The sequence below is a fragment of the Corella eumyota genome, chromosome 2 (genome assembly GCF_963082875.1).
Source record: "Corella eumyota chromosome 2, kaCorEumy4.1, whole genome shotgun sequence".
Classification (NCBI taxonomy): Eukaryota; Metazoa; Chordata; class Ascidiacea; order Phlebobranchia; family Corellidae; genus Corella; species Corella eumyota.
Window position 1 is genome coordinate 21,383,886 of NC_137491.1, and position 25,772 is coordinate 21,409,657.

A 25,772-nucleotide genomic window follows, 5' to 3' on the forward strand; every position below is an offset into this window, starting at 1 on the left:
CCAGAGTTCACGGCTAACTTAAAAACGCGTCCCTACGACACACCGATGTAGCTTATTTTATACGTAAGAATTTTCGATTTTGTTTTCGTCTATTTAACTAAATTATGCACAGACGTTGGTTTAAAGTGACGAAAGCATCATAAGGTTTTAATTTGTTGTATTATGCGAAAAAAAGGTCGTTATTTGAAACAATATACAAGGAAAATTAACAATCATAATATCAAATTTTTTAGTAAACAGTTTCCAAAGAAATGGAATTAATCATTTTCCTCTTCTACTTTTTAAATATAAAACATGTAAAAAAATACAATTTAAAGTCAAGTTTCAATGTTCCATTTTTTTTTTAAAATGACTCCTTTTCAATGTTGTTTTATAGAAAAATGCCATTCCACACGGTAGTGGGGCTGTTCGATTTAAATATCATTCACACAGCTACAGTTGATTGTGTTTTTTAACAGCCTATAAATATAAAAAAATAAATTTTTATGTAGTTAAAAATAAAACTAGATTTATTTGATAAATAAAAGATGGTTAAAATGATTTGATCATTTTTAAAATTAAACTTTAATAATAAACAAAGTTTTAGCTCGGTTTGAAATTGTTGATATCAGAATATACATTACACTAAATTTTGAAAGCCTATAAACAAACAAGCATTTAAATATATTAAACAAAAAAAATTAAAATTTTAATCCATTTTTGAGTTAATAATAATATGGAATATAACTGACCAAAATTCAAGAAATTAATAATAATCTTTAAATTTTTAAAAAAACAAATACCTATTAATAAGTAATCAATAAATTTAGAGAATGGGTAGCCTAAAACGCAATATGATATTGTACAATATACTGAAGTTTTAGCTTTATAAACTCTAAGGAGCAAAAGTTATCTTTATTCAAAATTGGGACAAGACAGAAAAGAATAAAAATAATAAGTATATTGACATAACAATATGTTTTAAAATCTAAGATTTCGACCATGATAATTTTAAAACGCATATAATTCTGTAATAGCATTGAATTGAACTTTACCTGTTTGGCTTGATGTAAAGTTATGTTTTTTATTAGAGAAAGACCAAAAAATGTGGCTTCTGCTAGCAAAACATCGAAAACCAATGCTTATTCCCTTGTTTTCAAATCCATCTCTGTAATAAAATAGGATATAAAAATAACATTTTTTTTGCACACTAGAAATTCTAAAGCATAAAAAAAATATAAAATTTACCCAACAAAAGTAAAAGCAATTTTTGTTAAGTAATGCACAATTCTTTCTGTGTCATCACCAAACACAGAAATATTCAATTCATGAATTCGTTTATCAGGAGCTGCATACTTTCGATCCCCGAATCTTTTTTCAAAATTTATCATTATGTACAAAATTAATTATTAAAATACATTGTATATAATTGTTTAATAAGAATTTATATACCTTAAAAAAATATTAAATCAACCAATATTACCGATTTGATTTAACTTTTTTGTTCATGACATTATTGATGTGCACATCACAGTTTCCCAATAAAATATGGGACTTTATAGCTTTTTGATCAATTAAACCAATTTGATTGAAAATATTTTGCTTTTTTTTTTGTCGATCATCTTTACACTCCGGACAAAAATAACGTTTCGGAAGTTTTCGTGTGGACTGAATTTTTAAACATTGTAAATGATACCAATCACGACATTCACCCTCACAGAAGATCATTTTTTCATTTTTTTTAGATTTTGGACAGTTTTTTCCTGCATGACACAAACTAAAGTTTGACGTAAATAAAATAGATACAGCATTTATTAGAAAATGGTTAATTGTTATGTAATTTTCAGGGCACTTTTTTCCAATTTTAAGAGAATCAAATGGATGTCTGTAGGTTAGATTATCTTTGGTATCACTGGTGCACACCCCATTATATTTTTTTTCTTTAAATAAGAATGACGATATTTTTGTAGCCAACCAGTTTCGTATAGCAACTGAATTTTCATGTTTGTATGGTAAATATTTTCCAGCACAAATATAAAACGCATTTAATAGCATTATAATACCGCAATCATAGGAGTTTCTTTGCAAAGTCGTGTCCTCAGGCGCAATAATATACCACTTCGATATATCATCTTCGTTACAAGTATTTTTTTTTATTTCATAATTAATGTACTCCAGTATTGGTGTAAGTACAGGTATCGAATAAGTGTGAGTTGAATCAAGATAAATTATTAAATGCTTCGATAAAAGCACAATGAGTAAACCCCAATGAAAGTTATTTCCAATATTAACAGGAAAAATCCAAATATCATTTTGGATAGGAGATTTTTTTTTTAACCATTTGCTGTAACCAGGATTAAGTTGTTTTTTAACCAACTTTAACCAGACAGCAAAATGACAAGGAAAAGCCAGAACTTTTACAGATGCATTTACCAGATGTTCATGTTGAGTGCATATCTCAAGAAATGCATCTATGATGCCATCATTGACCTTGTTACACATTTTTAAGCATTCGAAATCACATTTAGGCACTACTAAAGAACCACTGTCAGTTAAGATATCATGTCCAAGTGTTGGGAGATTACATTTAGGAGGCCAATTTTCAGTTACAGAAAGAACAATACCCTTGGATAATTTAACGTTTTCAATTTCACTTGATGTTTTTTTTTCATTATCTTTTTCAATATCCTTCTTATTTAGTATACATATTGGTAATAAAGGGACATCATGTTTTTCAATATCTTCACATATTGGTAGTAAAAGAGCAACATCTTCTTTTAATATCTTTACACTTAGGTAGTAAAAGGGTATCATCTTTATCAGTATCCTTACATATAATCAGTTGAAGAGCATCATCTTTTTCAATATCTTTACACTTAGGTAGTAAAAGGGCATCATCTTTATCAGTATCCTTACATATAATCAGTTGAAGAGCATCATCTTTTTCAATATCTTTACACTTAGGTAGTAAAAGGGCATCATTTTCATCAGTATGCTTACACATTGGCAGTGAAAGGGCATCATCTTTTTCAATTTCTTTACACTTAGGTAATAAAAGGGTATCATTTTCATCAGTATCCTTACATATAATCAGTTGAAGAGCATCATCTTTTTCAATATCTTTACACTTAGGTAGTAAAAGGGCATCATCTTTATCAGTATCCTTACATATAATCAGTTGAAGAGCATCATCTTTTTCAATATCTTTACACTTGGGTAGTAAAAGGGCATCATTTTCATCAGTATGCTTACATATTGACAGTGACAGAGGATCATCTTTATTTAAATTCTGACATATTGCATCTAAGCAAAAAGAAGACTCCTTTGAAACACTTACAGCAATTGAGTAACCTTAAAAGACAAAAAAAATATTTTAGTAATATTTCTTCAAACTGTAGTATAATTAAAGAACTTTTTGTATATTTATAGAAATATTTTTAAGTATATATATAAGTTAATTATGGCAAAGCAAAAAAGTGTTCTGCATTAAATCATTTTTAAATGTATATAAATGAACAAATAAAAAACTACATACATATGCTACTTGCTAGCCTTAATTTTTTTACTAGTTTTTTGTTTTATTAAAATACCTCTAAAATTTTGTTCAATTCTTTTAAGGCTTTTTTGTTTTTTTGTGTTACACTCAAGTTGAAGACCAAGGCGGGTAATAAACAAAAAATTAACAACACTCATTGATGTAAATGAGGGTCTGCAACAAAAACATCCATTAAATATGTTTATATTTCAAATTTTAATGATTATTTTAACATTTAAAGTTCACTAACTTTCAAATATATAAAATTATCACTTAATACTGCAAGTTTTTAATAAAAATATTGTCACACCTATCCTTTTTCATACTGGCATTACACTGCTCAGCTACGCTAGAGTTCACTAATAAATTTTTACAAAACGATAAATGTTTTTTCTGGTCCCCTTTTTTTTGTTCTATTATGAAATTTGTCAGAAAGACTATAAAAATTGTTTTTCAAATCAGCTTCCACTGGCATCAAAAGGCCCTGATCTAATTTTTTTAAATTTTCTTCACTCCACTCAAATAACATTCCCATATTAGGGGAAAATAGTCCACGATGTCGATTTTCTCCATGGTGTGCTATCTGTTAGTCACACAAAACAATTTTCTATTTAATGCTAAGCATCTAAAATAAGTTTATAACACTTTTTTATGTAGCTACTGTTCTCATAAATACAAAATTAAATTTTTGTTTATAACAGTTATTTTTTTATATAACTTGTCTCGAAATGTCAGACACAACAACATTAGGTTGCGTTTTAAAAGAAAGTAGGCCGTCAATATAATCTCTGGCACTTTCTTGTCTCAAGATATATTTAAAATAAACAGCAACTCCATGTGTGCATCTAAAGTGTACTACACCTCCTAATAAAACAATTAAAATTTTTAAAATATTTTTTATAATATGCCAGCAGCCGTGCACAACTCCCTTAATTTGTGCGAACCACTCTAAAAATTAATTTAATTTATAAAAATTTTATTAAAAACAGAATGTTTTTACTTGTTATGGGATATGAAACAGTGTTGAACAAAGATATATATACTTATAAAAAAAATAAGAACTAACAGAACTTATTAAAATTATTATTGAAAAGTCCTAAATGCTTTTGCCAAACAATTAGACTTGAAATCAACTTGGCTCATCTCTACTAAAAAATGTCACAAATTACAGATCAATTTGCCCTACTTGCTAGAGTAACCTTTTGCTCTTACAATAACTTCTGGACTATTTACCTACCAGGCCAAGGTTTGCAAAACTAACAGTTAATAGTAAAACAGCAAAAAAATAATAAGCTTTTAAGTAGAAGATATATCTAATATTTCTTTAGCATAAACAGCAAACTTTAGCATAAACAGCAAATTAGCCCTTCATTTGCAGTACAAAATTGATACAAGGTCAGTCCAATTTTGTGAATTTATCAGTAACTCTGTATATCTAATTTTACCTCATCCGTACTATGTAATGCTTCCAGAATTTCTTCATGAGAAACTGAAACATTCGTTAATTTTCTTTTATTGGAAACTTGAGATTGCACAACTGAAATTTTTCTATGTTCTGTATTAAAAAGAACATTCCCATCCAGGGTGCAATGGTATTGTATTTAATTTTTACCTTCCAAGGGTTTTGATTTGAATCTTAAAATAATAACATTTAAATAAATGCCAACAAACACAACTAATTATAAATAAAATAATTGTAATTTAAAATAGATTTTTAACATTTTATCCTACTAAAAAATCCCCGGCCAATAATTTCCTTGGAATAGTTTTGCCACATCACTTCAATATTAACCTCATCTAACTCTTTTTGGTCCAACTTTAGACAATCAACTGCGTATTATAAAAAACGCATTTTTTTAAAGTGCTATATTACAGAGTTATGGAATTTTGTAAGTAATGTTTATAGCACTTTAGTATGGTTGACAATAAATCACAAAATGGCTTTAGAACTTTCAAAAAATGTCTGTAGTACTAACAATTTAATTTTCAAAAACACTGGAAAATGATTAACATAAAAAACCAGGTTACCATATTTTTTCGTGTGACATAATAGCGTAGTTAGGGTATACAAGCTAGTTCTTTCTAAGTCATCACAAACAAGGCTTACTTTTTCTTTTTTTTAAATTAATTTTGATTTTTTTTGTATTTATATATATATAACTTAAAAATTAGGTAAAATCATTTAAAGTTAAAACCATTTTTGTGTTTAGTGACACCAACTTCATCAATTCTTGGGTGAAAAAATATTGCTTATATATGTTTTAAAGCAATTTTCTTAAAAATCATAAATTTAAAATATAAAATTATTTAAAGAGAAAATCAATATCGAATAAAAATTATATATATATACATAAATTGATGCTAGAAATGTACCTGGACGCTGACAAGTATTTTTCCAATTGCCATCTGCTATGACAATTTTAGGAGAAACTCCACATTTCAAACAAGAAAAGTGATAATTGATATTGAGTAGGGCACAAAAATGATAAAATGCATTCCTAATGCTATCAATTTGATTAAGTGGTTCATTGAAAATCATATTTAATCCCGTTTCAACTCCAACATGATTCTATGAAGAACTACTTTAAAATATTTTTTTTTAGTAAAATTGATGTTGTTAATAACAAACCTCAATTCCTCTCATAAGGTATTGTATAAGTTTCAAGGAAAGCAACACTTTGTTGTTAAAATTATGAAATCCTGATGCATACTCCTGAAATCAAACTACGAATTTGCAATTAGCACAGTGGTAACTTGCAACAAGAATATCTAAATAATTATATTTTAGTTAGTATTTCTCCTAGTTGTCAATTGCTAAAAAATCTAAAATTTTTACAACTTTATTCTTGTTCAATAATTTGTAATCTGTTACCATTCCAGACTTTTCCCAAGCCATACACAGTATAGCCTTCTTTCGTTTTTGTTCTAATAAGATTTTATTTGAACAATGCGGGCAGCAAACCTCTCCTGGAAAAAAATATGTTTGGTGGTGACTTTTCCTCAATGTTATCTTTCAAGACAGTTGTTGGAATTTTTTTAAAACTTAAAAAATAGTCCATTAAAATAATATCCTCCTCAGTTGGTAACTGGATTTACAAAAAAAAATATTAAAGATTTACAAAAAAAAATATTAAAATTTAAAATTTTTTTTACCTTTTTGTGTCTTTTTTTAATAAAGTGAAGTCTATTTGACTGACTAACCACTTGCATGCATTCTCATGATTGCAAGAATAATTTTGATTTGAGAATGGACATTTGCATGACCATCGTCCACTTTCTTTATCAAAAGTTACTCTAACTCTGTTAAATTTGCAAAAATAATCAACTTTGTCAGTAAGCACTGAAAAATACATATGTTTGTCATTATAGCCCAGTGAAGCAAAGTCTGCATAAACAACCAAAGGTAAATTTTCCTCACAACTTTTAACATATATGTCATTTAAATAATTTTTTGTTGATAATGTTATAACTTGAAGAGTAAACAACTTCTGAAGACATGCTGTATTCAGTTCAGGAAAATTTTCAATCCGTGCATAAGGAACTGAACTTAAATGTATGCACTGTGTTGACGGATTGTTATTATAGATTTGGTCACCCATCATTAAAGAAACACAATCTTCATTGCTACAAAGCTCAATTTGCAGGCGTTTGTGGCAACGCACATGGATTGGTGACAAACAGCCACTCTTTTTAAGTGCAACGAGAAAAATACCACTTTTTTTTGTCTACACAAACAGCAGGAAGAATGAATATTTACAGGTGTCCCATGTTGACACTCTTTATGTCGTCGCAGCGAAGCCGCACTTCCAAAACATTTTTTACACATATTGCAGCCATTCTTTGTTGTATTTTCTTCTAACAAAGCTAACACAAAAATTAAATTTTAGCAACTTAAAACTACATAAACTTACAAAAAGTTTTGTTTTTTTAGTTCCTTTAGTCAATTAGTGTAGGCCAGTCTGGAAAGTAGAGCAGTTTTCGACGAGATCTCGTGCGTGCAAGCGTAAAAAAATGTGACTGCGCGTGCACGCGTACTAAAATTTCCGGTCTAGGCATGCACGCGTGATATATGTTAGCGTGTTTTACTGCGCATGCACATTTTTTTAAGACACCAGGCGTGCAAAACGCTAATTTCAGGCGTGCATTTTTTTTTAGGGAAAAAAATCTCGTGCTGCCCTACTTTCCAGGCTGGGGTGTAGGGTGGAAGGGGGTGCTGACAACTGGTAGCCAGTCACCTTTTTCTTGTTTAAAAAAGTTTAAGGCCGAATTGGCTAACACACTGACCACCTAAGCTATGTAGTACCTTTTTAATACATAAGCTCTGCAAAATTTGTTACCCTAACATTTAAATAAAAAGATTCGGTTGTTTTAAATCAAACCCTTCCTTAACATTTTAGTGAAAAATTGCAGTTGCATTTTTATTTTAACTTAACTCTTTTCTAAATTAACGCCGGTCCTTTTAAAATGCAATAACAGCAGCAAAATTAGCAAAAAATAAATCGTTGTCGATGAATATGAATATACATACCGTTTCTTTTTTTTAAAAGATAAAAAACAGCCTTTTTAAAATGTTTTTTGCAGTGTGTCAGAAGCTCTTCGTGAGTTTTAAATCTACAGTTGCATAAATGACACTGCCTCCCACTTAGATAAATGTAAATATCTTCTAAGGAATCTCCGAAAAAACAAATTTTGTTCTTCATACTTGGTCACGAAAACAAAAAAGAATTCGTGCCCCAAAAAAGAAGGAAATTTCCACCACGCGTTTCAGTTTTAGTGGTAAACGGATAAATGAATTATTTTATTAGAAATAAAAAAATTGATTAGTACTTGCATATTTTGTACTTTATAAATAAAAGTTAATTAATAAAACTACTATTATTAAATATATTTTAAACCTAGTAAAGTTTATATTTTAACTAAAAATGTATATATTTTTAGCCACATTAATAAAAGTATTTTACCACATTTTTTTACCACATTTTTATGCCACATTATTTTTGCTACATTTTTAAAAACTATTTTTGCCACATTTTTTTTACCACATTTTTTTACCACATTTTTTTACCACATTTTTTCGCCACAATTTTTGCCACATTTTTTAAAGTCACATTAATTTTGCACAACTTCCTAAGAAAGGATACTAATCGCGACAATACGTTGTTTAATCCATTGGAACAAGCCATGGGTTCAAATTGCTTTGAAGATTTAGTGAGAGTTTGTCGTAGTCACACTCAATATGCGGCTGAAGTGCGAGAACAATTCGCACAATATTGTCAAAGTGAGGAGGGAAGTGTCCCATGGCAGCTTACGCTATAGTAGTGTAGGGTGTTTTTGGGGGTGTTGTTCTTGTGTTTTTTTATTATATTTAATCCTAGTAAAACCTTCATTTTAGAAAATTTATTTTTAAGCTATATATATTAAGATAGTTTTTAACTAACTGTCGTGTAGACTTTTTAATTTAAATAAAATTTTGATAAGTGCGAGGGTGTCCGACGTAAAGCATTCTAATCCTTTAAAACATAATCTATTAAATACAGCAGATATTTTTTACAATTTCATTCAAACATGATAGTGTGCATAATTTGTCGAATTTCCAATTTAAGTTGTGATTTTTTCCTTGGCTCCCACCCTTCCACTTCATTTGCCACACCCAAAAACCAAAGCTCATCAGCATCGGTTGTTAATTCTATGGCACATAGTCACTATTATTAATACAATTTATACAACTTAATTAATACAACTTACCTAAAATAAAAGAATAACAGGAACTATTTCTTAGGTTTAAAATACCTGTTGTAGACTGCAATGCAGAAAGGACATGATTTTTAAAATCACATTCCTTTACTTTCTGTTTTTTTTTACTTGCAACTTTAAAAAAAAAACTCATTTAGGAAAATAATAATTTTTTTCACGTCCTCCACGTCTAAAAAGGTGTATAGTTTTAAAAGTGCAGCAAAATGTTTTTGATCCAAGTCCCTCCCTTACTGCAACAGTAATATCATTAACTCAGACTGACCGAAAAGCCTGGAAACGAATAACGTGAGTGCGAAATACGTCCAAGGTTCTGATATTTTAGTACCAAAATCACAAACTACTTTTAAGCCTATTTTACTATTAACTATCTCTGTTATATTTTTAAAACGTTTGTAAATACATCTAGTTTATAAGCTACTTAATGAACAGCTACAAAACCTGGGTATTGCAAGGACTCTGCCACCGTCTTCCAAGCATTGTTTTTTAGCCTGCGATTGCTGTACCCTTGCAGGTGCTGGTCGAATAAACATGGATGATTTTTTACCTCCTCAATAAGCATTTTGTGTATTAAACTAGTTTTTTTCTAAGTTATCCATGTTTATATTAGCCTAAAATGTATTAAAGTGTTGTTAAAATAGAAAATCTTTTAGGATACAAGTAGGTCCATACACACCACTATACTTTTTGTAGGCTACTAGCTACTAACAAAGCTGTTATATATAAAACACAAATGTCAACTAAACGTGACACCTGCATTAACAAAAAAACTTTTATTAATTGCAAACAGAACGTATTTTATGGACTAAAAACTAGTATGGCCTAACCAAAGTATATGTATAAACAAAATAAGTCCAACTGATTCAACCGGATTGTTACGTCATTTTTTAGATTCATGGAGGACAAATGAGGTCTTAGAAATGCATTACAGGTATAGGAAAAAACACGAATATTTTGATTTACAAAAATTTCTAACATGGGCACCTAAAAATTTAACCAGAATTCTATTATACTAATATTTTGACACTTTTATACGCAAAAATTTTTATTAAAAATAAAAAATTGTATTTTCACAAAGAAATTGTCGCAAGCTCTGAGTATTATTCACATGCGCTGACCTGTTTTTTCGTATGCCCTGCCTTGAGTATTATTTAAGTTTGTCCCCAATTTCCATTCATACAACAATGTGTTTTATGACGTAATAATGTTTAGTAAACAACATTTTGGGCATTTTTTTATTATTTTATTTCTTTTTTACTTTTATTTTAATTATATCTCTATTTAATAACAACACTACACGAAAAAAGACTGCGCGTAAAAATGTTAAAATATTAGTAAAATGGAATTCCGGTGAAATTTTTAGATTTCTATGTAAGGAATTCTTGTAAAACGGGATGTTTCGTATACCTGTAATGCATTTCTAAGACCCATTTTGATCTTCTAATTTTATTTCCGGTCACGTGTTAGACTACTTTTGATTCTATATATACTTTGGGCCTAACAAAGCCACGAACGTATTGTCGTCTGCTTAACTTGTTGCCATAACAACAATCAAAGTTCTACCGAGTTGCGCTGGAAACTCGTGCCAGATCAAGTTTTCAGCGATGAACTCGACTTTCTAAGCGTACGCCAGCGTACTTTGGCGTTTACGCCTAAAAAAAATTCGATTTATTTAACATTAACATTTGTGCGTTGAGTTGAGTTATGTTACGCCAGGTGTAAACGCCCCTTAACAATGAGTTCTAATGCTTTTAACTATTTAAAATAAATTTGCGGTTTATTTAACAACTCTTTTAACATGGAAACTCTAACCTCGTTTTTCTGGTATTAAATCATTTTTTCTACGATTTATTTCTGCTTTTTATTAAGTGCAAATGTTGTTTTAAAAACAGTTAGGCAATTTCGTTCTACTGAACAGACGCCACCCAATAAACATGGATATAGACATAACTTATTCTTGTAACCAACTAACAACTAAGGATAGTTTTATTAAAAGTTCGCTACAGCGGTGCGTAATGCGAATTCTCTGATGACGTCATTATAAGCGATGTTTTACCCATCTTCAAATTAAATAAGTTTAATTGTAATATGTGAACCCTAATCCACTCTAAAATATCCATGATTTTATTGCATAACAATCAACACAAAATTACTCGGCGCAATATTCATAAATATCCTCGTTTTAAACTCACTAATTGGCATTTAATTGCATAATCAAGTTTTATTATAATAAAAATCAAGCGCTGATTAAAAAAATAAATTAATAAAAATTATGTAAAACAGTAAATAAAACTTTCTTATGACATCATAATCACTTGGAATATAATTATGACGTCACATGACAACCATTGTTGCACCATATATTCTCCTTTTAGTTTCAGCAATGATTGTCCACTTGTTGTTCGTGGGATCAAATACTTCAATGGAATTAACTAGATCACCACTATACAACCTAAATAATAAAACAATAAACCAGAGTTTAATAAATTATTACAAACTAAATATTTAGTTTAACTTACTTATCCCAGCCCCCAACAACATAAATCTTGCCATCTACAACTGAGGCACAGTGACCACATCGAGCCTTGTTCATTGGGGCAACTTCTGACCATGTATCACTAATAATGTTGTATTTGATCACTGATGAAACTACATTTAAGCCAACACGACATCCACCTAGATTAAAATATATTAATTACCAATTACAAATTAATGTAACACATACAACATTTAATATTTATTACTTAAGAAAATTTAAAGTTCTTTTATATTAAATTTAACAATGAAATGTTATTTATCATAACTTAGAGTTATGTTAACCAAAACAATTGCAAGACTGTGTGGCACTTCTTTATTTTTATATTTAATTTTAAAAATAAATCTTGCATTAGTTACTATTTTTTTTTTTGCATTTTATATTTAATTTAATTTTTTTGTTGCAATAAAAATAATTTTACTTTTACTAATTCCCTGACGTATAACCTAGTCTGCCACAATAATAAACTTAACTAATAATACTGACCAGTAACAAATATGTGATCATCCAAAACTACAGCTGCATGATAACTTATAACATATTTCATTGGAGCAATAAGAGACCACTTTGCACCAATTTTCATTAAAGAAAAAAGAGACCATTTTGGTTTATTAAAATCAAAACATTCTGATGAATTTAATTTTTCCGATTCATTATCAACTCCCCCGATTGCAAATAATTTACCTGAACATAAATATTTATTTTTTAAACAATTTGTTAAGTTTATTTAATAATAATTAATTATTATATTTAATTATTCAATGTAATTTATTTTTTAACAAAAAAGCTCTCTACTGTTTTTTTTTAATTTTTTTTTTAATTTTTAATGTTTAATTAATTTTTTTTTCTGGTAATTTTGAATGGCACAATTAATAAAACAATTACATTGAAAGTTTTTTAAAATGATTTACAAATTATTTAATAAGTCCTAATTTCATTTAATAATTTATAATTCTAATAATTTACAAATAACATTCTTGTAAATTGTATTGGGTTTAACATTAAAACTCAACCTCTTGCAGCAAGTAATACATGATCACTTCGTGGAACAATCATGTCAGGAATATTTCCTCTTTTATTTGTCCTCACATCCAAGAATTCCACACTTGATAATTTTTTCCAGCCTCCATTTATATCTTCACCTCCAGTTGTGTAAATACAATCTAAAACAATTTTAAATTTTTTTTAAATAATTTTCTAATTTCTGATTTTTCAAACTAAGAATAAAAACAATAAAAATTTAAAGTAAAGTTGTAACAATGGGGCATTGTTATTGTGTCACAGTGGGGCATCTTTAATAAATATTTTGCAAATATTAATTTTTTATTAAAACTTTAAATATTTATTTTAGTTTACGTAAGAATTTAAGAATTTATAATTTTGTGCAAATTACAAAGTTAATTATTTGAGTTTGTGATGTAATAATGTAAAAACAAAACTAAACAAAATAACACAGGTTTAAATACAATAAACAAATAGTTTTAACCAACTTAAAGTTAATACCATTTAAAGTAGCTGATGATGCAAACAACCGATCTTGTTTCATTGGACTTTCAACTTTCCATTGTGGATCTACTTCATCTAACCTTAAACTTTCAACAGAGGATTTATACCACCCTCCCATGATGAAAACTTGTTTGTTGACAACAGCAGATGAAGCTCCATACCTTTCTTCATTTAATTCCTACAAATATATTTTGTTTAAGTTAACATTAAATAGATTAAAAAAAATTAAAAACTCTGTAAATTTACTTTTACTTAAACTTAATAAAACATATTAACAATTTTATTTATTCTTTAATTTATTACTTAAAACCATAAATCCTTTTAAATACAAATAAATTTTACAAAAATAATATTCTGGCCTTAAACTATAAACTTATTGTATTAAAATCAAGTTTACAAAATAAAAACATTTTTATTGTAAAATATAGAAAACTTACTGGCATTTGAGTCCATTGTTGTGTAACAGAGTCAAACAAAACAACATTTGTTTTATTGCGGTAACCCCCTCCCATTATAAGTAACTTTGTTGGAACTAAACAAATTAATTCTTGAGTTAAAATAATTAAACAAAACACATTTAATAATTAACAAACATATTAAATATTAACAATACAATTTTAACACTTACCTATTTTCTTTTCTTTTATCTATAAAATAAAATAATATAATTAACAAATGGAAAGTAGACATAAAAGCACCACAAGTAAACTAGTTGTTAGCATATTTAAAAAAATGGTTTTAATCACAACTGCTGTAACATTTACACAGTAAAAACATCTGGTGACAACTTTGTTTTAAAATGAGATATTTATAATTAAATACAGTTATCTTTATTAGAGAATAACTGTTTGAACAGAATTATGTACCACAGTAGTCTATTCATATAATATATTTTTATAAATACAGTTTAAATACAAAACTATTCATAGAATAATAAAACTTTAAACAATCCTACCCCTGTTTTTGTTGTCACAAACTTGTGAATTCTTTTCCCAGCTTTTCTTTTCATTTCTTTCAATTCAACTTCCGAAACCAAAACTTTTTTTTCTTCAGTTATTTCAACTGAATCAAGTTTTAATTCACTTTCAGAAAACCCATTTTTAATCGAATAATTTTGCAAAAAAACATTTAAATTGTTAAACAATTTATTTTTTATGCCAAAATATTTAAAAAATTCATGATAAACAGTTTGATTTTCAGCCACAATTTCAATAATAAACGGCCCCCCTTGTACTCTATTAATGAATATTTCACGCACCCCATTTGTTACAACATCAAGTAGGCCCAACACTAGTTTTCCAGGATCAGCGCTCCTGTGTCCTCCAGCAAAGTAGCATCCAGTTTCAACAACCATTAAAGCAAGCAAACCAGTCAACTGGAGTGTGATAATAAAGATATTTTTAACTGGTTGGTTTTCCTATAACAACATTAAAACAAAAATAAGGTTTATTTAAAAAAATTTTAGAAACGGAATTGAATCACAATTCTGAATTAATTAAAACTATAATGCATATGACCACCACTAATTCTAATACCACTACAATTAATCCTGGTCTAGCTTAAACATAATGCTTAGACATGATGCTTATAACAGCAAAATGAACAAAAAAGTAGTCAATGTGTTTGTTGCATAAAAGCTTAAAATTATAGCTTAAAAATAATAATGAATAGATTAAAATAAATTACTAGATATGCTGACAGTATATACAAACAAATTTGGAAATCTTTGTAAAAAAAATCTGAAATTCAACAAATTAAATTATCATGAATTCAGCCTATCCCTTGAATTTACCTTAAGCTTGAGTGTAGCTGCAGGTATATTTGGTTGTTGCTCTTGCTGGCTGATCAGAATTGGTTCAAAGCTATGACCTGGTTTGGAACTGGTGCTTGGTTGAGGTCTGGTGTTTGGTTGCAGTCTGGTACTTGGTTTAAATCTGGGTTTTGGCTGGGGCCTGGTACTTAGTTGGTGGCTAATATGTGGTTTGGAGCTAGAACTTTGTTGGGGGCTTGTATTCGTTTGGGGGCTGGTGTTTGGTTTGGGTCTGGTGTTTGCTTGGGTGCTGGTGTTTGGTTTGGGTCTGGTCTTTGCTTGGGTGCTGGTGTTTGGTTTGGGTCTGGTCTTTGCTTGGGGGTTGGTGTTTGGTTTGGGTCTGGTGTTTTCTTGGGAGCTGGTGTTTGGCTGAGATGGACTTTCTGTAATACAAAATAAATTATAAAAAAAGTTTAAAAATTGTTTTACAACCGTGTTAAATTGTAACCAAACAAATTAAAATGGGCAATGTAAAATGGCTATACCTAATATGCACGTTATGCCTGCTATGCTTAATAGGGGACCAGAAGCTTCGGCCAGAAGGTTTGGCCTGCAAAAAACGCGGGGGGGTCGGTGACGAAATTGCCGCGTAAAATGTCAGTTTAAGACCATATTTTACGGATATTCAAAATAAAATTTGGCAAAAAGTACAATAGTTAAAAAAGTTTTAACTTGTTGTTAAGATAAATATATATGTTAATTTTTGGAATATTATTTTTTTATTTTTTTATTGAAAACGTAATTTTGAAACGCATTAAAGACGGACGCTTTTGAGGTAAAAATTTCGTGCTAGCGTACATCCCATTGACGGCCGAAGCTTCTGGCAACCTGCTTAACATACATAATTAATAACCTACCTTTGTGCTGGCCCACTATTTCACTACTGAACTATGGATTTTTTAAGTGATCAGTCATTAAAATTATTAAGTTAATGACTGCCAAAAATAAATGACATTACATATCACACATGGGCATATTAAGCATATCAGGTAAGTACATTTTCGAGATACTAAATTTAAAATAGTTTTACCGGAAGCATTTCCATATCTGTCTCCAAGATGTTGTATATTTGCACCAGTAATGTTGTGTTGATGCTGGACCTCAGTCTTATCTTGGTGTTGTATTTCGGTCAGCTGTTCAACATTAGTTTGTTGTTCAACATTAGTTTGTTGTTCAACATTAGTTTGTTGTTCAACGTTAGTTTGTTGCTCAACATTAGTTTGCTCCTGTACATTGGTCTGCCTCGCTACCATTTGTCCCACATGATGTTGAACATTGTGGGTTTGTTGAATTTGTCGTTGATCATTAAAATGGAATTGCAAAGTAACAGGAGCTAAATATAAGTTTAAAAAATTGGTCAACAAATTGAAGGAGGAAAAATTTAACAAAAACAATTTCAGTTTCCACTTCTAATTGTTTAGAAAACGATTTATATAAAAATCCTGAATAGTATATTAAACCACAACCTAACATTAAAACAAATTCTACCTTGAGCACCAGCTACAATCTCTCTTAACCCAGCAAGTAATTCTGGAGAGTTTAAATCTGGCACTCTGACCTAAAAATAAAAATTAATTTAATTTTTTTTCGGTTATTTAATCTCAATAAAGAAATATGACCGAGTGGCCTAAACATAAAACTAAATAACTTGGAGACATAACAGTTAAATAATCTGCTGATGGAGAATGAACTACATTGCTTTGTTCAAAAAATTATGACACAAAAAAAGTGGAATTAACTCCAGTATTTTGGGGTATATAAAAAGTACTCCAGACTTCTTATCAGGCAAAATCAAGTGTCACACTAAGGGGGCTGCCGAATAACTTTATATCAACCTTCATATGGGGTGCAAAGTGGCGCCTTGTATCCAACTTTTTTGACAAAAACAAAGCTGCTGTTCTTTAAATTAAAAGGTTTGCTATTTGGTTTACAATGGCATGAGGTTTGAGGCGCTTCTTGTTTTATAACATGACAAGCTTTTGTAAAAAAAACTTCAGGTGCGTTGTTTTGGTCTGTAGCCTCCACAAAACAGTCTGGAATGGTGAGTGGTGCTCCGTACATCATTTCTGCTGATGAACATCCTAAATCTTCTTTGGGTGTGGTTCTAAATTAGAGTAGAACCCAAGGCAGTTTGCCAACCCAATTGCTTTCTTTAAGTCACGGCGTTAAAGATGACTTAAGTTGTCTATGGAATCGTTCCACCAGACAATATTTAACCATAGTTTTGATGTAAACTGTGCTCCTCTGATGACAATGTTGATGGTGTGCCAAACCGAGATATCCATTGTTGGATTAAAACTTTTGCACATGATGTCGTCATTGTTTCTTGCAGTGGGTATGCCTCTAGTCACCTTGTGGACCGGTCAACTACAGTAAGCAAATATCTAAAACCTTGAGATGGCGGCAAAGGTCCCACAAGGTCAATATTTAAATGATCGAATCGTTTTACAGGCAATGAATAGTGGTGCAGTAAGATTATTGTGCATTTGTTGACCTTAGCTTTTTGGCAATAAACACACTGTTTTGCCCATTCGCCAATTTGTTAAGTCCTTTCCATATGAATTTTACAGCAATTAGTTTCTTTGTGCTTCGTATCGGCGGATCCGATAAACCATGAACTAAATCGAATATTTTTCGCAGCCAAGATTCTGAAACGAACGATCACGGCAATCCAGTTGTTGTGTCACATAAAAGGAAGGTCTGGTTTCCTTTGCAAGAAAAGTTTTAATTATTAAACTAGAGTTGGCTTTTAATTTATTTATAATTTTTTTGTCTATTTCTTGATCTAAGGCCATATCGGAAAAATTAATTGCTACAGATGCCTGTATGACATTTACTCTAAATCTTGATAATGCGTCAGCAACAAAATTATTTTTCCTTCTATATGGCAGATATCCGTAGTGTATCCCGAAATAGCACTAAGTTGTCGGTGTTGGCGAGCTGACCATGGTGAAGCAGTTTTAGTTAATGCACAAGTGGTTTGTAATTCGTAAAACCTAAGTGCTGTCCTTCCAAAATGTATCTAAAATGGCGAATAGCAAGATGTAATGATAGTAGTTTATGGTCGAATGCAGTGTATTTCATTTCAGGTGGCCGTAGATGCTTGTTGAAGAAAGCCAATAGTTTCCAAAAACCATGTATATTTTGCTTTAGTACTCCTCAAAAGCTGTATTGAAAGCATCTACAGTTAATGCAGTTGGCGCTGCTACTTGTGGATGGCAAAGCATAGTGGCATTAACTAAAATGTTTTTAGCTTTAATAAATGCAATATTTAGTTGGTCACTCCACAGTAATGGTTAAGATTTTTTGAAACTTTTTTCGTAGATCGGTCGCATGATGTTATCCACTCTTGATAGAAAACAATGATTAAAATTTATCATGCCAGCAAATCGTTCTTGAAATGAGGTTGGTTGTGGAGATTGTTTATTACCTCCGCTTTTGACTTGCTTGCCACCAAAATATCATCTAAGTACACGAAAACAAAATTAAGATTCCTGCACACACAATCCATCAGTCTTTAAAAGGTTTGTGCTGCATTTTTTAATCCAAAGGGCATTCTTATGTACTCAAATAAGTTAAAAGGGGTAATGACTGCCGTTTTTGAAACATCTTCTGTAGCAACAGATACTTGGTGGGAGCCTCTAACAAAGTCTATTTTTGAAAATATGTTTGTGTTTTCTGAATTTGCAGAAAAATCTTGATTATGTGGTATGGGGTATCGGGTGTAGTAACAGCATTTAGTCGTCTGTAATCTCCACATGGTCATCAATCACCGTTGGATTTCTTAACCATGTGCAATGGAGGTGCCTACGAACTGGCTGATCTTCTGACAATACCCATGCTTTTCATCATGTTGAATTCACGTTTGGCTTGTGCCAGTTTGTCTGATGGCAGTCTTCGTGCACGGGCGCTAATCGGTCGCCCGTTTGTTATAAGAAAATGTTCCACCTAGTGTTTGGTTTGCTTTTGTTGGAAATTTGGAGTTGTTGTCAGTGGAAATTGTGCGAGTAAGGCAGCTTATTAACTTTGGTGTAAATCGATTGCATTTATTCTGGGGGCTGAGACATCTAACAACTCAATCAAACAGTTTGTGTTTAATTTAGCGCTAATTAATGTTTTGTTTTTTTATGTCTACCAAAAGCGAATTGGCTCAAAGAAAATCTGCCAATTGTTCAATTCTTCTTGGTGGGTATATGCTTATTTCAGCTCCAGTATCAACTAAAAAGTTTTGTTTTCAGGACTTGTCTTTAACGAAGTATAAATTAAACAGACTGCCGGCCGCGCTCATTGTTATTGACAACCGGCATATTCGATTCCCGATAAACTGCAAGGTGGACAGCACTGCCTGGCTTTGTTTCCGAAATGTTGATGATAAAAACACAGTTGCTTTTATTTGGGCGACGCTTATTAGACTTTAACTTAGTTTCACAAAATCTATAAACTTTAGAAACTAACCCAGAAAATTGAGGTGAAGCCGAGCATAATTTATCCGGTTTTAAAGCCATGTCTGTTGTTTCTTCAGTGGTTAAATCAACTCTGACTTCCTCGGGCAGTAGTTGCAAAAAATATGTTTGAAGAGAAAACATGACTCGTGATTTCCCATTAATGCCAGCATTTTATCCATCACAGAGGAAGGTTTTCTATCTCCAAATTTTGACATTTCAAATATTCTTTGGGCTCGTTCTTCCTCGGAAAGCTCAAAGGTTTTTAAAAGTCAATCTTTGATAGCAATATATTTTTCTTTTGTCGGTGGATTTTTCATAGAAAAAGTTTTGCTGTGTCCTGGTCTAGTGCTGCGACAACATGGCAATATTTTGTTTCGTCGATTGTTATATTTTGCAGAGAAATTGGGCTCCTGCTTGGTTAAACCAAATTTTGGCATGTTGCGACAAAAAGGTCGGCAGTTTAACTGCTACAGCATTTTCTTGCATCATATTGTTTTAAAATTTTTAGGGTCACCAATTTATAAATTGTAACAATATAATTTATTACAGTGTTAAGCAAAAACAGTTAAGTAATGAATTGGTAGTCAGCAATAAAACACAACATAATACAAAAAAGGCAAAAGATAAGACTGTAGCCCAGACTTCTTATCAGGCAAAATCACGTGTCCGTTAGGGGCCGCTACAGCATATTAAATTTACAGACGATCAGTTAACAGATTTAAACAATAGCTAGTTCAAAAAGGTTACCATGTTCTGCAAATGAATTATTGTATACAAAAAATACCCACCAGACTTATTTACAACTTTACATGTTTATGATTAAGACATTTGTTGTAAAATAATAAATTTTAAAATACTAGAAAATTTACCAAACGATTTTCATTTTCGTTTTGGGATTGATCTTCCATTATTCTTGTTTTTATTTACAACAGTTTTAACATCTAAACTACAAACAAATTGTTGTTGTTTTATATTTATAATTGTTGTATATTACGAATTAAACTTTAAACCAACATCATTGGATTCATGTAAGACGATGATGTAAACAACGCCAAACTGCTGCTAAACCTAAGACAATCTGACACATTTAAACCAAACCGTACGTTAAGAATAAAAGTGCACAAAAAAACGAATAAAAAAATGGCTGCTTAGCAACAGGGTTGTCAATTTATTAAATCGCAAAATATTTAAAAAAATTATTTAATTATGTTTTTGTTCAAATAAAAACGTCAAACCTATGCTTTAAAATAAATTAAAAAAATTAATTGTTATTTAAAAATTTAAAAACCCTGCATTTAATTCTTAGCCACAATACACACATTACCAACAAACTAAGTTTACCAAAACACTAATGGCCTCTAATTTATAACCTAAACTTTATTTTGTGAGTCTTTTAATTACTTTCAGTATTCTAAACAAAATACACTTTTTATCAATACAAGCCGAAACCTTACAATAATAATACAACGTATTCCAGTTTAGCCTTTTGTAATGCCCAAACACTTTACCTGATCATTTCACGCGAACCTGGGACGCTATATTGGTTACCTTTCTGTTTTAATCCAGCATCAATTTACTTTCATCCAATGACCGATTTCGTCATCGCGTATCTAGAAACAAAGAGCTTTTGTAAAAAATCTTCAGGTGCGTTGTTTTGGTCGGTAGCCTCCACAAAATGGCCTGGAATGGTGAGTGGTGCTCCGTACACTATTTCTGCTGATGAACATCCTAAATCTTTTTTGGGTGTGGTTCTAAATTAGAGTAGAACCCAAGGCAGTTCGCCAACCCAATTGTTGTCTTCAAGTCACGACATTAAAGATGCCTTAAGTTGTCTATGAAATCGTGCCACCAGACCGTTTGTCTGTGGGTGAAATGCTGTGGTAAATGGCAAAGAAGTCCCCATAAACTTAGCAATATCTGACCATGGTTTTCATGTAAACTGTGCTCCTCTGACGACAATGTTGACAGTATTCCAAAACGAGATATCCATTGTTGAATAAAAACTTTTGCACATGATGTCGTCGATGTTTCTTGCAGTAGGTATGCCTCTGGCCACCTTGTGGACCGGTCGACTACAGTAAGCAAATATCTAAAACCTTGAGATGGGGACGAAGGTCCCACAAGGTCAATATTTAAATGATTAAATTGTTTATTGGCAATGAATAGTGGTGCAGTAAGATTATTGTGCATTTGTTAACCTTAGCTTTTTGGCAATAAACACACTGTTTTGCCCATTCGCCAATTTGTTAAGTCCTTTCCATACAAATTTTACAGCAATCAGTTTCTTTGTGCTTTGTATCGACGGATGGAATAAACCATGAACTAAATCGAATATTTTTCGCACCAAGATTCCGGAACGAGCGGTCACGGTGATCCAGTTGTTGTGTCACATAAAAGGAAGGTCTGGTTTCCTTTGCAAGAAAAGTTTTAATTATTAAACTAGAGTTGGCTTTTAATTCATTTTTAATTTTTTTGTTTATTTCTTGATCTAAGGCCATATCGGAAAAATTAATTCCTATAGATGCCTGTGTAGCTTATTGTGCATAAGCTAACCTTTCATTCACATTAAAAACAATTAAATTTAACTATTTCACATTTGGTGGGAATTATTTTTGTTATCATTTCTTGATTTCATCAAAACCTTATATTAACTCCTATTTTGATATGTCTTTTAATCTTAAACTTGTTTTTAAAATCTGTGGTTTGCTTTTGACATGGGATTCGATTCTTTGTTATTCTTTTTCAAAATAAGTTTTTAGTTTCTTATGCCTTTCTACAAAGTAGTTGGATTTTGGATTTTGGAATTTTACGTTTTTTGATTTACCGTTAATGAAATTTGAATTCGACTTTATAAGAAATTGCCGTATAATATAATTATACAGTGAATTCACCTGCGTGGTTAATTTAAGAATTCCTAACCAGCAGACGAGCAGTTAGCTAGTTAAGAAAAACAATTAACTGTCATTATCTTAAAAATAAAACCTTCCGATTGGGTCGACGGAGACCGCTACAAATTGGTGACTGCCCTCTGTGATTAAAGTGTGAGAATTCTAACGATCAGGACTTGTAGCACCTGACTCACGCTGTGAACATCGCAAAATTTTGGACTATATCTCACCGTTTCGTGGATTTACTGTCTTATACCAGCAAACCCGTGTTGACCATACCAACAAGAAGATCTTCGTCAACGAACAATAAGTACCCTTTTTTTGTTTTTATTAAGATACATTTTGATGTTTTATTTAGTGTATAATTTTATTGTTTTTAACGAATATGTTACCCTCGTTATTTTCTAAACGTAATCGGTCTGATAAGAGGGTTGTGTCTGTGTGTGATAATGTTGTTTCTGATTCTTCTGGTAATGATATTGACTTAGGTGGTAATGGCAATAAGAATGTTAGGTGGGGCAACGCGTTATCGCAGGGTAATTTATTTTTGACCGCTGACCAGCCTCATAACCCCACTATGGCATCCACCTTTTCCCTATCTAACTTAGACCAGTCTACTCACGTTGTTAACTCTAATTTTGCTAACTTTTCATCAAATTTACCCCAAACCCCTGGATCTTTAAGTTATTCCTACCCCAGCTCTATTTTTTCCACCCCACGAGTTATGCCCGCATCAGAAATACGACCGAGTTTTCCAAATTTTAGTGCTAGTAATCCCTTTAATCAGAAATTTCCAATTTACGATCGAGCTCAGCAATCTCGAAGCGAATCCTCTGTTGCCGCGGGAAACCTACCGAACAATCGTTTTTATTTACCGAAGTTTTCGACTACTAGTCCGGCTACATGGTTTATGATGGTGGAGTCCATTTTTGATCAATATCAAATTACAAATGAAAATTTGAGATATAATTTGGTAATTCAGAATTTAGATGAGACAATTTGGAGCAAGTTAACAAGCATTATTCAGAACAAAAATTTTGTTAACCCGTATGAAAATTTCAAGATGCAAGCAATTAACCATTTTTCTGTACCCCGTGCAAGGTGTATGTCGATGTTAAAGGATATGGAGCTTGGCAATAAGAAACCTACGGAGTTGTTAAGCGATATGATGGAATGTATATCATACGACCGAAGCGAAGGAATGATGGACATGGTGCGTTCCCTTTTTATTGAAAAATTGCCTCCTGATGTGTATATGATTATGGAGTCAAAATGCAACGAAACCTTGGAGCAAATAGCTATTACTGCTGACAATCTTATGACCGCTCGTTGCAATTTAGCAAAATCTAGTAGATTGCCAGCATCGATGACGCCAGGCCATTCACAACCAAATGAGCAATTATTAGGCATGGGCATTCTATCTGAGCAAATGGCTGCGGTTAAGGATGAAATTCAAAATCTAAGGGTTGAATGCGGAATTTTAAAGAATCAGCGCTTTTCTGGCGACGTAAGCACAGATCGCAGACCTAATGACTATTTCCGGCCTCGCTACTCTGATCGCAATGATCGCGGAAACTTTCAAGGACCAAAACGTGAATACAACCCGCGATGGTGCCGAAGCCACAATAATTGGGGAAAAAATAGTTATAGATGCGACCCTCCATGTAGTTTTCCTTCAAAAAACGGACCATCACCCGCGGTTCGCCAGTGAATCGTGGGGAAAACGTCGATAATGAACCAGTTTATTCAATTTCTCACCACTTGTTTTATGTATTTGATTATCGCTCACGCAATTCTTTTCTTATTGACACGGGATCTGTAAATAGCATTTGGCCCGTTAATAAGATTAATCGTTCTCGCATTACTCAGTTTTTATCTGCGGCAAATTCCAGTCCAATACCAGTCTACGGGGACAAAGTTGTTGAACTTGACCTTGGATTTTCTATACCTTTTAGAGAGGAATGTAAATGTGCTGCTGTTAATAAGTATATTTTGGGAGCCTCTTTTCTTAAAAAGAACTCACTTTCTATTGATTTTGCTAGAAACCTGCTATGTCACGAACCTACAAAAGAGTGTGTGGAATTGTCAAACATACCTGTAACTGATTCCTGTTTTATTCCGCGTATGTCGAGAAAAATAAGACCTTTTAAAAATTTGGGCAAACACTGTCAGGACTATACACCCCATTGCGTTGATTTACCTTTGTCCAACATCTCGTCATCAAATGACCCATCATGTTCTGATCATTCTGTATGCATACAGATGATCAATGTTTCTAATGATGAGGAAAAAATTACCGAGACAGACGTGAAAAATTTATGCACCGGCAAAGTACCGAGAATGCAAAAGTTAAGTGAGGAGAAAATAACTATTAAACCGGCGAAGGCCGAAGTTACATTAATAAGCACCGGCAAAGTACCGAGAATGCACAAGAAAAATAAAGAAGAAATAAATAATATACCGGCAGAGACCGAAGATGAATTACGAAGCACCGGCAAAGTACCGAGGATGCAAATAACAGAAGATCTTAATGAAGAAATTATGTCATTGACGAATGACAATACATATGAAATTACTAGTTCTAGTCAGGTCAAGAGTCTTACCTCTCCTATGGAAGAGAGCTCTGATGAAGAACCTTTCATAAAGAACACAAATCCTGATTTGTCCACAAATGCAGTTTATGTTAATTGCCCATCTGACGTGTCTAACAGCGAAGAGAAATCACCCGTTTACGACGATAACACAGTTCAAGCTATGTCGACCGCAAACATCAGCCAACCCTCCATCGACGACGGATCATCACATCGTCGACTGTCAGTGCCTTTCCATGAGTCTAATCGTTATAAAAAGATATCAAAAGAATTTCCTGCGCTACTGGACCCAAATTTTCGGAAAGGACATCTAATACACGGCATTAAACATTACATTGATACTGGCAAGAACAGGCCCGTATATTCCAAGGCTCGTCGACTATCACCCGAAAATACAATATTGGTACAGAAAGAGTTAGAAAAAATGCTCGAACAAGGAATAATAAGGCTAAGTACATCTGAATGGAGTTCAGCGTTGCATATTGTCCCACGTAAACCTGCTGGAATTAGGTTAGTTTGCGATTACCGTGCATTGAACAACATCACAAAAAAAGACACTTACACAATGCCAAATATGAACGATTTTGCCAACGAACTTTCGGGGATGAAAATTTTTACGAACCTCGACCTAAAGAATGCTTACTACAATGTATCGATAAATGAAGAAGATATACCGAAAACGTGTGTAAGAACGCCGATCATGACTTACGAATATCTAGTTTTGCCGTTCG

At 31.7% G+C, this 25,772-nt stretch overlaps 1 protein-coding gene across 1 annotated transcript; it reads right to left on the reverse strand.

Annotated features, from left to right (window-relative positions):
• Positions 1–11,472: 11,472 nt before the first annotated feature.
• LOC145743196 (uncharacterized) lies at positions 11,473–20,522 on the reverse strand. The gene is made up of 12 exons (XM_082561111.1): positions 20,432–20,522; positions 16,606–16,675; positions 16,148–16,450; positions 15,100–15,500; positions 14,263–14,724; positions 13,936–13,954; positions 13,745–13,839; positions 13,305–13,485; positions 12,815–12,964; positions 12,288–12,485; positions 11,785–11,941; positions 11,473–11,717 (listed from the first exon to the last, which is right to left on the reverse strand). The coding sequence occupies exons 1-12, from the start codon at positions 20,468–20,470 to the stop codon at positions 11,600–11,602; spliced, it is 2,193 nt and encodes a 730-aa protein (XP_082417237.1). The 5' UTR covers positions 20,471–20,522; the 3' UTR covers positions 11,473–11,599.
• Between the last annotated feature and the right edge of the window lie 5,250 nt (positions 20,523–25,772).